General features: G+C 54.9%; 1 protein-coding gene across 2 annotated transcripts in view; it reads left to right on the forward strand.

Annotated features, from left to right (window-relative positions):
- The window catches only part of GLIS1 (GLIS family zinc finger 1), a 216,386-nt gene extending 203,561 nt beyond the window's left edge, over positions 1-12,825 (forward strand). For both annotated transcript variants that reach the window (XM_081057163.1, XM_081057164.1), the window contains exons 8-11: positions 4,060-4,213; positions 8,912-9,090; positions 9,702-9,869; positions 12,304-12,825. In XM_081057163.1, coding sequence (XP_080913289.1) covers positions 4,060-4,213; positions 8,912-9,090; positions 9,702-9,869; positions 12,304-12,461 — 659 coding nt within the window. In that variant the 3' untranslated portion in view covers positions 12,462-12,825. The remainder of the gene's footprint in view (positions 1-4,059; positions 4,214-8,911; positions 9,091-9,701; positions 9,870-12,303) is intronic.
- The last annotated feature ends 210 nt before the right edge of the window (positions 12,826-13,035 follow it).

The following is a 13,035-nucleotide window of genomic DNA, read 5'->3' on the forward strand; positions in this document are numbered from 1 at the left end:
GTATGTGCTCAGATAGGCCTGCAAGGGCAAGGATACCCCAGAAGGATCGGTCCATGGAAAAGGGACCTACCCTCCTCCCTCCAGCCACAGGCTGCTTCTCACGGGATCATAGTTGCTAAATTTGCAGGGTAAGAAGGTACCATAGGGATGACCACCCCTAGGGATGAAGGTTTGCATCTCACCTGCCAGCTCCCTCCTTCTTAGAGCTCTGTTTTGAGAAAGATTCTGACACCCAACAGGAAAGAGGGCTGTGACTGATTAGCAATGGCTGCCCTGGGGCATAGTTCCTGCAGCCCATCAGTTTTCAGCCTGGGAGGACTCAGGAGAAGGATTGACCCAAGGTCGTCAGGAGAAATCTGCAGCAGGTCCAGTTTATAAGCCTTTTCTCCCAGATACCATCCCAGGGCTTGTCCCAGGCGGAGGGGCAGGAGCCAGCAAGAACCATCTCTTGAGCACTTGGGCCAGTCACTTTACAAACGTCATCTTATTCAATCCCCAGTGAGCCCATGCTACAGATGAGAAAGTCACTGAGGCAGCAGCATGGACGAGGCAGCATTGGGATCATAGCGTGCCTGCCCAGCCCTGCTCTGACAGTGAGTGAAGGCTGTCTTCCCTGCTTTGAGCCTCAGTCCCCTGCACTCCCCGCCTAGAACTACTGTGACCACAAGCATGACTGTGGGTGTGATCACTTATATAAACCTAATGTGACCAATAATTTTATTGTTATTATTGTTGCTCATGGTGAATGAGAAGAGTATTTACTCATCCATCTCACAACAATACAATGGCCAATATTTTTTGAGTATGTACAAGAGCAGTTCTAGGGACTGTACATGTATGTATTAACATAATCCTCATAAAGTACACGCTAGTGTGCTCTTTCTTTTCCAGATGAGGAAACTGAGGCCTTAAGAGCTCAAGTCACTTTTTGCTGAGGTTCCACAGCCAGTAAATGGCAGGGGCTGGATCTGAATCCAGACCGTCTGGCTGCAGGCAGTGCCCTTACCCAAATGGTCTGCCGTCTCCCCTGCTGTGAAGGCTCTGCTGCACCGAACAGAGCACCTACCGTATGTCAGGCCCCGTCCTGGTCCCTGTCCTCGAGCAGCTTGCAGCACAGCGGGGAGGGAAGGAGGCCTGGCTCCTCTGGGCCTCGGCCGCCAGGCCTGCTGCAGGCCGCTCAGCAGATGCCTGAGGCACAGTTGGGAACAGATGTTAGGGCCAGAGGTTAAGCGCTCATGGCTGATGATTGATGACGCTGATTTACAGCCTGAAGTGGTGCGTTTTGGGGAAAGGCTGGGCCGGCCCCATGGCGTTCCCACTCCTGCTGCCCCTTGCATGTAGTGATTCCCTCATTTCTATCTAGCATCTCTTTGCATGCTCAATATGCCTAGTTCACACACTCAGACACCCCCCACGTGTTCATCCTCTGGGGCGGGGGTACAGGCAGGGACCCAGACTAGGGCAGGGGAAAGCAGGGGAACAGATCCAAGTCATGTTAGGATAGAAGAGTCTCCGACAGAAGAGTGAGGGTGAGGGAGGAGCTGGTGAGGGTGACATGGAATTTTCATTGTCAAACTGTAGGAAGCTCCTGTGAGTTTGTCCTTCATCGGGACGGCCAGCTCTCCTCAGAGGAAACCCTCAGAAGCTTCTCTGGCAGGCCTCCTTTAGCAGACCCAGGGTAACGTGATGGGCAGTGAGGATGTGAGAAGCATGAGGTCAGCATGGCTGAGGGAGAAGGAGCGGGATTTATCAGGATTCTAGGCCTGCTGAGCTGTCAGGCTCCCAAATTGGTTCAAGATGGCAGGTGAAGCGGTGCTAGCGAGAGTGGTGAGTGGAGCGAGCCATGCGCAGCACTGAGCCGGCTCCATCCACAGAAATCCCCTCTGGTGCTTTTCTCACCAAGCTGGGGAGAGACCTGTGGCCGAGGGAGGCAGTGGATGGATATATGGGTGGTACATGCCGTGTGAGCAGCGGTCCCTGAGACAGGGAGGGTAAGGACACGGCCTGAGAGGCAGTGTCCCTCAGGAACCCTTTCCGAGCCCCGTCCCGCAGTGAAGCCTGAACCAGGGGCCCCTCGCCAGACATCCAGGCCATAGCCTGATCTGGAGCCCTAGACCGTTGCTGGGCATGGCTTTCAATGGACTTTCTCTTGGCATCCCTTGGGAGGCCTGAGTAGCTGCCCACTGTGTGACTTGCGACAAATCATTGAAGTTCTTAAGACTTAGTTTCTTCGTCTGACAATGGGATCACATTACCTCCCCTATAGACAGTTGTTGAGGTGGTTCACCTGGTGTGGGAAAAGTTTGACATGTACCTTATTCTTGATGAACAGTAACTTGCTAACAAACATTTATTGTAAGAGTAGAATTTCACCTAATAAAACCCATCCATAGTGTGTCTGCTGCTTTAACTCCAGGACAGGGTTTGCAAACTGTTTGGTCTCAGTACAGTGTTTCATTCTTTTCTTTTCTTTTTTTAACAGTTTCAATGTAAAGGCCTTACGAGGCCCATTCTCTCCACTTTGCCGCAGTCCCCACTACTCCCTGTGGTAACCCTGCAGTTTCACTTATTTTGTTTCCTGTCATGCCATGTAAGACACTGAGCTTGCAATCCCTGTCATAGCCCCGCTCAATTCCTTATAAAAGTTTCCTGAATAGCAGGCCTGGGCCTGAGGGACCAGCCTGGGATGGGCTAGCCTTGGAACCCCAACCACCTGAGGAGGTAAAAGTCCCTCCTTTACCCCATCCATGAAAAGAGTGTGATGAGTTCTCAGATGGTCCTCATGAGGTGAAAAAGAGCATTGGGTCTGGATCCACTGAGACCAGATTGCTATTCAAAATGTAGCAGCTGGCCCAGGATGAGCTTTTACCAATCAGAGTGGACACTGCATCAGTGCAGCTCTGGGTATGGCCCCCGGGGCCACGGAGTCCTCCCAGGGCATTAACTTGATACTTGATGAATTGATTTCTGAGAAAATGATGTCAGTTTCTACTAAAATTCAAATAAACACGGCCAGATTGAAGAGGGACATGCAGAATCAAACCAATTTTTTTCAGATAAAGTAGGGAATGTCAGAAATTTGCAATTCTTGCTGTGTCTCTCCTCTAATTAGGGTTCCTCGGTGAAGGCATTTGGGACTCGCTGTCCTCAGTAACTGCACTCAGACCCTCAGTAAGGTCCCTGGAGCAATAAACTAACTCTGACCTAGTGTCCCCATTCGATTCATTAGCCCACTTATCTTTTCAACAAGGATAAGACCCTTGGGAGTAAAAGGTGATAAAAGGTGGTATCAACCTGCAGGTGTCTTCTAGAGGGTTAGAATCTGAGACTAGAGCCTGGCTGACTCCTCTCCTCAGTTGGGACTCTTGTGCAGTGTACAGCCTGTGCAACCATCCGTGGCATCCCTTCTCAGAGGTCTCCCAGGCCAGCCTGCCATCCAGCTAGCATAGTCATCCTCTCTTTGGAACCCCTTGCAGTGGATATCCGGGATCTCCTTGCACATCTCCGGGCAGTGCATGGGGAGTTCTCCGGGGATGATGGGGAGTTCATTTTTTCCAAAGGCAGCCCTTTACCCTACAGCAACTCAGCCTGTTAGAAAGAATGGCCCAGCCCTGAGCTTGTCTTCTTCTCTGAAGCTTCTCTCCATTCCAGGATCCCTGTCTGCTTCTGAGGCTACACACATACACAGAGTCAGCCCCTTCTTTCGCAGAACAGCCCCAGAGATTTGAGGCAGCCTGCTCCATATAACCCTTCTGCCCAGCACAGGCATGCTCACACACACGTACGCACACACGCTCGACCACCCCATGTCTTTGACAACCCCTTGTCGGAACTCTGCTATCAGAATAGGCCTGAGCCCTGCACACAGCCCTTCAGTCGAGGCATGAACAGAACAGAATAAAACCATCGTCTCCCTTGTCTGGGCCCTAACCTTCTATTAACACAGCCTTGCTGGTTTCCCTTCTTTCTCTATATAAGCAGACACACAGCTCCCAGGTCATCCACAGCCATCTCTAGGGAATGGCCGAAGCCCAGCGATATTTGTTTGCTTCCCTGCAGGCGTGTATCCTGGCTCCATCACCCCCCATAATGGGCTCGCATCAGGCATCCTGCCCCCCACGCACGATGTCCCTTCCAGGCACCACCCAATGGACGCCACCACCAGTTCCCATCATCTGTCCCCTCTGCCCACGGCTGAGAACACCAGGGATGGGTATGTACAGCAAGCCAGCCCTTCTCCAAGGCAGCAAGCAGGCACCTGCATGGGAGGAGGTGAGGGCAGGCGTCCTACACACTCAATGGTTGTTACTAACAGTGAAAGTAGCCGTGTTTAGGCAGCACTTCCTGTATACTGTGTCTGTACCAAACCCTTTCCATGCATGATTTCACTGGTGCCTCACAGTAATGTTACCGGGTAGCGGGTATCGGCACCTGGACTTCTTGATGCCACACCTTCTCCTCCCCTTTGGGGGCAGCCCTGGGGAGATGCCATGCCCTCACGTGACCCCTGCATTCTGGGTTGCCACACCCAGGCTTCCTGGTAGCCTCACTCTGGCTTCTGTTTGGCTCGCACCATGCATTTGGTGAGCAGACTGCCTGCTGCCCACTCCAGAGATGCCTGCCCGGGCCTCGCCCCACTTTTTACCACCGTGGCTGTGACCGTTGCCCTTCCTGCAGGATCACTACTGGGAGGTGTGGCCTCTTTCTGCATTTAATGTGGTTCCCACTGTGGCCACTTAATGGGTGGAGATGGTGCCTGTGCTCATTGCTGGCCTCTAACGCTGCAGAAAACTTTTTCTTGCCCTACTGCCTGCCCTCCCTGCCATTCTCGCTTATCGCCGGCAGGACATGATCACACGTGTCCCCTGAGGCCTGGCCCCAGCTCCTTCCACCTCCCTAAGACCACAGCCTTGGCCGCCTGGGCCTGGGTCGGACCTGGCTTCATTACCAAATGTGTTGCCTATGCTCCTCACTGGGCTCCTCCTCCTACTCGCTCATCCATTTATTTAATGTCCAGTTATGAAGACCCTGGTGTGGGGGGCCCTGGGCCAGCCCTGGAGAGGCTCCCTGTGAGGAGATGGACAGAGCTGAAGGGGTTGACTACACAGGGCAAGTGCTCTGAGGGAAGGAAGCAGAAGGGACTGTGGGAGCCCCGAGGAGAACCCAGTGCGGTGGGGGCAGATGGCAGGGAAGACTTCCTGGAGGAGGTGCTAAACTGGACCTCCAAGGTTAAGTAGGAGTTGGCTGAGTGGAGAGGTTGAGAGAAAGTAACAGCAAGAGTGGAGGCAAGCATGGCGATAGCTTGGTGTGTTCTGGGAAACAGGAACCTTTGTGTGGGGTGAGAAGCGCAGGGGAAAGGTTACCAGGGCCAGACCAGGAGGCCTGTAGTGGGACTCTGTCTGAAGGGTGTTAAGCAGGGATGTGGTCGGGTTTGGGGATGAGAACATGCATCCTGCAGCCTGGGCCTAGATTGCTGGGGGCGCATCAGATGTGGGTGGAGTGTGAGGTGGGTGGCAGCCTGAGCCAGGGCTGGTAGGTGGGCAGGAGGCACTCCCAGAAGGCATTAGTGACATAGAATAAGCAGGACTTAGGTAATCTCTGATTTGTGGGAAGGAAGGGGCCTTCAGGGGTGAGCCCCTGGGTGGGCGGAAGTGCCATTCGTGGAACAGCAGAAGACTGTGGTTGTGGGTGGGTGGAGAGCCATGAGGAGGCAGCCTGATGGGGTGCAAAGAAGGTCCCAGAAAACCAAGCCCTCCCCAAGCCTCAGCCCCTCCTCTGTGAAGTGGACGTTAAAATACCCTCCTGGAAGAAGGTAGTGAGATCCCTGCACATGCCTGATGCTGTATGTGTTACAGCTTCCACGGACACAGCCCTCTGTCCCCCACCCACCCACCCACCGGCTCAGGCCACCTGCTCACCCAACAGCCAGCCCCAAACATCTCCAACCCAAGAAAAATAAACCACAGAGGCCTTTCCCCGCTCAGGCCTGTGCACTCTGCTCTGCCTCATTCATCACCTGCCTGCCGCCTGCATAAGTACCCGTCAAGAATTCGTGCAACGAGAGGCAGAGTGGTGACAAGACCGAGACAGACCCCCAGCCTGCCCACCCAGTCATGCCTGCTGGAACCCGGGCTCAAGTCTTCCAACCGCGAGGTGCCCAGGCTCCTCTGGGCTGCGGGAGAGAAGGGTGCTCACGCCTGACACCAGGCCTGGGCCCAGCTTGAATGGGTTTCTTTTTTCAGCCCATGAGAAGAGGGGGGCAGAAAGGCCTTCAGCCTCCACTCCCTGCCAAAGTCAACAGGGAAGGCCACTCGTGGCTCCCCGGTGGTTTGCTGGGACGTTTAAATAGCTTGACAGAATTATCTGATTCACTCAAAAGTATGCTAAGAGGGCCTGACTTCATGACCAAATTTATTTATTCTGGCTCGGAGGAGACGCCGAACAGGGTGGTGTTTTCCCCAGCCCTGTACAAGGTATGAAGCCCTCAGTCTGCCAGGCCAGTGGGGTTTCATAGTAATTTTTATAGGTTCCAATTGTAGCAAAAATATTTGATTTAGGAATCATTTGCATGAGTCAGAAGAGGAGCTCCAGAGGATCTTTTCTCCTTTTAAAGGGTTCAGGTAGAGCAGCATAACCTCAGCCTTCACGTCTGCTATGGAGAGAGTCATGTTCTGTTTAATTTCACTGGCTGTGAAGGTGCCAAATGTGAATTTATGGCAGCTTTAAGACAAGAAAAACAAACTTTGGAAATGCATGTTTTTTCCCCTTCAGATCTGGTTCTCCTTAATTTTGCAGCGCCGTTAATTTCTGGGTTTTGTAGCTGAGCGATTCAGAAACCCATTTGTCAGTATGTATCAGCTGTTTGCTGTGTGCCAGGCCCAGGGCTGAGCACCATGGGACAGAGAGGCCCGAGACCTGGCCCTCCGCAAAGGAGCTTACAGGGCAGGAGGCTGACAGAGAATTAGGAAAGAGCTGGAGTGTGGGTGCCAGGCTGGGCTGGGCGTACGGCAGGCGGACACCACCCAGCAGGCCCAAAGGAGCATCCACCCTCCTGGCCATACCTGGGTCCAGCCTCAGCGGGAGCACTGGTCATGAGGTCCCACGGCTTGTGCAGAGCTCTCTCCACCATTTACAGAGCACAGGGGAAGACCCGGCCCGCCTGACAGCCCTGTGAGACTGGCCTGTTCACGAGGATGAGGATGATCATTCCTTCACAGAGCCTGGAGGAGGATTTAGTCCATTAACTTGAGGAGGCTGAGTGTACCTACAGGGTGTTAGGAGCTGGGCTAAGGACCAGGGACCCAGTGCATAGGCCCCCCTTCTTGCTGCCTTCAGCACACTCACAGTGGTGGGTCCCACATGTATGAATGGTGACAGTGCAGTGAAGGAGTAGTGACATCAGGACGCCCAGGTTGGAGGGAGCAGACAGGGACCCAGCACAGGTACAGACGTGGAGCCCACTGACCAATTTCCAGGTCCCCGTTCTGGTTTCAAGACAGTCCTGCTTCCCCAGTGAGAGGCGCTGACCCAGCCGTGAACACCTTATGTCTTGGAGGGTGGGCCACGGTAAGATGCCTGGCCTGCAAAGGTCACCTAGAGCTGTGGCATTCAGTTTGCAGTGTATTTTAATGTGCAGGATCCAACAAATCCACAAATGCAAATAAGAAAATGGAGAGCGAACGCTCCTCTCTCCCTCTTTCTGCAGTGCACATAAATGCATTATAGGTTGGGAGCCTCAACCTGGTCCCCAAAGCCCCCAAGTCCAACTGAGCCTCGGGTCATTTCCTGTGAACAGATCCAGAGGCTTAGGAAGGCAACATGAGGAAGTACCGTCCAGTGAGATGGCCCACCTCCACTCAGCTGGGTTCGGGGTGACTGCACCGCTCAGCCACTGCAGTCTTGTTTCAGAACATGAGCTTCCAGAGAGCACAGGCTTAGGCGGCCTCCCCTCAGGCTGTGTATGAAGGGAGGTGGTGAGTCCCCCATCACAGGATGTATGCAAGTGGATGAGAGATGGCCAGGGATGGGGACAGAGGTCACTGAAAGTGCACATGGAGGGAAATAAAGTCCAATTGGACATCAACCTACCTGCTAGGTTTCCTTCCCTTCATCTTGGTAATAATGATGGTGATTCATAGAGTGGCTAAGGATGTACTTGGCATCATACTGGGTGCTTGTCTACATTGCCTTCTTTATTTTACCTGCCCTATATGTGTATGGCAGTGCTGTGTGGCCAGGACTAACTTAGGCATCCTCTCTGAACCTTGGTTTTCTGGTCTGTGAGGACACAGGAACATCTCCCACGGGGCCTGGGGTGAGATGGAGGCTCAGTGAATGGTGACCGTTAGGGCCACGGAGTCTTCTCCTGCTAAGGAACTGCCAAGGCTTTCAGCGTGGCCATTCCTGGGCTCGTCCTCCAGGTGTCCAGAGCAACAAGCACAAAGTTAGATCCAGCAAGGTCGGCTGGTATTCTGCATGGGGTTATAAGAGTTGCAGTGTACCAGGCAGAGACCACAGCAACCCTGTCGGAAACCAAGGCTCAGAGACATTAAGCATCTTGCCTCAAGTCACGTGGCCAGTGAGAGCAGATGGGCTTTTAAACACAATTCTGTCAACTCCAAAGGTCATGCCTATAACCAGTGTCTCTTGCTGACTATCAGTTCTAAATGCCAGAAGGAAGCTTTTCTTTACTGATTCCTTTGGGCCCTAACGCTTACAAGATTTTAAAATTTAATTCCAGTTTAAACATAATCAGAAATAAAACTTCCTCTTCTAACTGCACTGTTGTAAGTTAGAGCAAGTCAGCTAGTGAGCTCACCACTGCTGGAGGGGAGCAAGCAGCAGTAGCCTTGCCTCTGGCCCCTACAACCCCAGAGCCCATATCACTCATGGTTATCTCTGTTCTCTCTAGGTTGGGACCCAGCCTCCTCTCACCCATGGTCAGCCCACTGAAGGGGCTCGGGCCACCACCGCTGCCACCGTCCTCCCAGAGCCATTCTCCAGGGGGCCAGCCCTTCCCTACACTCCCCAGCAAGCCACCCTACCCACCCTTCCAGAGCCCTCCACCCCCGCCTCTGCCCAGCCCGCAAGGTAAGCTCTGGCCCAGGTCCCTGTCCTATACACACACCGACTACTGCTAGGGTGCCCAAGAGAAATGGGTCACCGACCAGGGGGAGGCAGGTGGGGAACAGAATGGCAGTGGTCACTAAGGCCACACTGGGAGAACCCGGAGTCAGGTGACCCAACACGCTTCATCAGGAGCACTTCCTGGAGGAAATTCGTTCTGAGTGGGGAAAGCGTTTGTTCCATCTGTGAGGTGTCAAAGGGCTCTCACAGCAGAGGGAACAGCATCGGCAGAGGCAGGGAACAGCCTGCTGCTTGGAGCAGTGAATGATTGGTTATCTCAGAGGGGAAGGGAATAGAGAGCCAACGGTCCCTTCCCTCAGAGCACTCTCAGCCACAAGTGACTCGAGTCAGGCACAGCCACATGAAGCCACCTCCCCAAACCCCTCCAGTGCAGGGCAGAAAGGGGGTGCAGGACACCTGGTACCTTCTCCGCCCTGTGGCTCCCTTCTCTCAGTCACACCCACCACGCCTGGACAGGACAGTGGGGGGGGCTGACCAGTACAGTGAGGATGGGCCCCTCCCTGCCCTGGGCCTCTTTCCTCTGTGAATGCAGCCCTTGCTGCCTCTCTCTGCAGGGTACCAGGGCAGTTTCCACTCCATCCAAAATTGCTTTCCCTATGGTGACTGCTACCGGACCGCCGAGCCAGCAGCCAGTGGGGATGGGCTGGCCGAGGAGGCCCACGGTTTCAACACGCTGCGGCCCAATGGCTACCACAGCCTCAGTGCACCTTTACCTGCCCCAGGTAAGCCCCCTGCCTGCCTCCCCTGAGCGCCTACCAAGGGCCAACCCTGTGCTGGGCGCTTTATGCACATTGTCCCACAGCCTGGGGACAACCCTATGAGACAGAGTCATCCCCAGGTTACAGAGGGGGAATTAAAGGCACAGTGAGGTCCCAGGATCCTACAGAATGGGGACTTGCCTGTCTCCACAGTCTGTTCCTTCTACACTGTCACTTGGCTTGTACATGTCTGCATTCTCGCAGGTTTCTGAAGAGCAGAGAAGAATCAGACTGGAGCCCACAGCCTAGTTGATGTTTCCCTTTGAATGTGTACTGAGCACCTACTATGTGCAGGCACTGTTGTAGACCCTGGGGATCCGGCAGGGAATGAGACAAATACTGATCTCCATTTAGCAGATGAGGCCACTCTGCTAGGAAGGGACAGAGCCTGAAGGTCGTGCTTGTTCCTTGTACTACATGTGTGTCCCCTGTAGGGCCGTGGGCCTTCCCCAGGTAATGCCCCTGCCTGGGGTGGAGAAGCCCAGCGAGAGGGGAGGTCTGTACCTGGCCCGAGGTAGTCGGGCTCAGGCCGGCAGGGCTCGTCCTGGTCAGAGCAAGACACATCTGAGTGGTTCCCCAAGCCGAGCCCCCTCCCAGAGCAGCCCCAGAGCTCAGGTCCAGCTGCAGCTACAAGGCCTCGGTAGGATGGGGGCCCGAGACAAAGGGGAGCCTGAGACCCTGTCCCAGATCCACCTTGGGCTGCTCTGGGTGAGTGGAGCTGGGATGGAGGATAAAGGCACAGGGACGAGCTCTGAGGCTACAGTCGAGCACACACAAAGCTGTGAGTGCATGTTTTCTGTTTACACACATGCCCCCGTGCCTGTGGCTGGGTTCTTTCTTAGCGTGTCCATGGACACGTCTGTGTGTACGTGTGCATGTGGGGCCAGCACAGGTGGCTTCCAGGCAGTGTGAGTCCCACGAGTGTATAAGGAGCTTCAGGGCACGTGTGCTCACATCGTGCTTGTGCCAATGTTCATGCCCTGTCTGCGAGCATACCCCGGGGTTCCCCATTCCGTGACCCCATCTGTGTGTACACCCCTGAGTTCCCCATTCTGTGATCCCCTCTGTGCACACCTCAGGGTTCCTCATTCCGTGACCCTATCTGTGCACACCCCGGGGTCCTCTATCCTGTGACCCCATCTTTGTGCACAGACGGTGTTTGAGTCGGGTGCAAGTGTGTCTCTCGGTGGATGTGTCACATGCATGCACCCCAGGCTGATGGGTACCCAGTCACGGGTGTGCAGGGACGGGTGGGTGTGTTCTGTGTTTGCACGCGCGTGGCTGGGTGTGTGATTAGGCACCGGCCGCGGGCCCAGCACTGCTCGCTCGCACCGCCCGGTCCTCCACCCAGGCCCAGCCAGACCACGGCAGATTTCTTGGTTTAGCAGCAAGGCCTGAAATAAACAGTTTTTAGGGGGTGAAAAGGAACTTCCCTCCCCCCACGTAGATTAGGGGGTTCTTTTGGCCTCCCCTCTCCCCTGTCTGGGTGGTAGCGCAGCCTGCAGCACCCATCCCAGGCCCTGCTCAGCTGCCCACACCTCCTCTGCCAAGCTGAGAATAGACCGCCAAGGTGGGGCCATGGAGCGTCAGGAATATTTCAGCCTGGCCTATTACACAGGTGGGAAGACTGAGGCCCACCTGTCTTAGGCTGTAGAAGTTCATGACAGCAGCTCAGGCACAGAGCCCTTGGGGCAAGGACGGGATAGGCAGCCTGTGCAGGCCCCTCTCCAGGTCCTGCCAGGTTGAGGGCTTCTGAGCAGTGACCCCACCCTTAGACAGCATGTCCAATGGAAGAGCCAGGTGTCTCGGAGCCAGATGGACCTGAGTTCAAAGCCCAGCTCCGCCACTTACCAGCAATATGACTTTGGGCAAGTATCTTGCCCTCTCTAAGTCTGTCTTCTCAGCTGAACAATGGGATAATGAGTCTCTCAGGATTGTTGTGAAGCTTAAATGAGATTCTACTTCACCGAGCCCTTAGTGAGTGCCGAGTGAGTGCTGGTCCCCTTCTTGAGGCTTCTTGTGTCTGGTGGGGTGGAGGAACCTGAAAGGGTGGGCTGGGCCAGGGTCCTTCTGCCAGAAGGGGACCTGCCTACCCTCATCCCCTCCTCTACACATTCTGCCCCACAGGCTAGCACTGGGTGAAAGTTACCCCCAAGCCAGCACTTGCCTGTCTCCCCAGCTGTCATGGGCATCTTAAAGTGCAAGGACTAGGGCGCCTCCCCACCCACCACCCACCTTCCCTACCTGGAAGGGCAGAGGGCTCGGAGCAGGCCCTGCGGAGGGGATGCTGTAAGGAGAGACCCTGGGCCAGAGGGGGGATCTGGAGGTTGGGGAAAGATGACAAGCCATAGCCTCTGAGCTCCCCAGCCCAGACCCTGTTTCCCCCACACACCCCTAGGCTACGAGGCCCTGGCTGAGGCCCCAGGCCCCACAGCGCTGCCACCACAGCCATCTGAAGACATCGTGTCCAGCGGCCCCGAGGACTGCAGTTTCTTCCCCAATGGAGCCTTCGACCACTGCTTGAGTCATATCCCCTCCATCTACACGGACACCTGAAGGAAGGCCCGGCCCATACCTGTCCACCGTCTACTACAGATGCTACCTTGCCCACCTCCTGTGTGTTCCCAACCTCCATGCACCCAGCCTGAGCAGCCAGAGCAAAGCTCTCCACGCCCTCAGGGTGCTGGGTTTGTAGCGGCCGCCCAGCACTGGCCGGGAGCAAGTGTCCAAGCCTGAGCCGGGCGCTCAGAGGTACCCGCCAGGATCTGTGACATTCCCTGACTGTGTCTTCCCTTTGTCTCCCAAATAGTTTTAAAATCACAGACCTCGTGTATATAAAATGTACAGAACTTGTTTTCCATTCCCCTGCCAGTTTTATATTTTGGGTTTTGCAAGAAAAACATTAAAAACTGGAAATGAGACTTGGGGGCCTGGTTCTGCTTAGTGATTGCAGCCTAGAGGCCGAGACCAGAACAAGGGCGGAAGAGTATTACAGAGCCAGTGTGGGGGCTCCCAAGGCCCCGTGGAGACCAGCTCGGGCCCTGGGTACCCAGTGGGAATGAGTGCCTGAGCCACGTGGCCCCACCATGGCTGTGGGCCTTATAGACTCTGGTACTTATAGACCAGGACC

The sequence above is a fragment of the Rhinolophus hipposideros genome, assembly GCF_964194185.1.
Source record: "Rhinolophus hipposideros genome assembly, chromosome: 8".
Lineage (NCBI taxonomy): Eukaryota > Metazoa > Chordata > Mammalia > Chiroptera > Rhinolophidae > Rhinolophus > Rhinolophus hipposideros.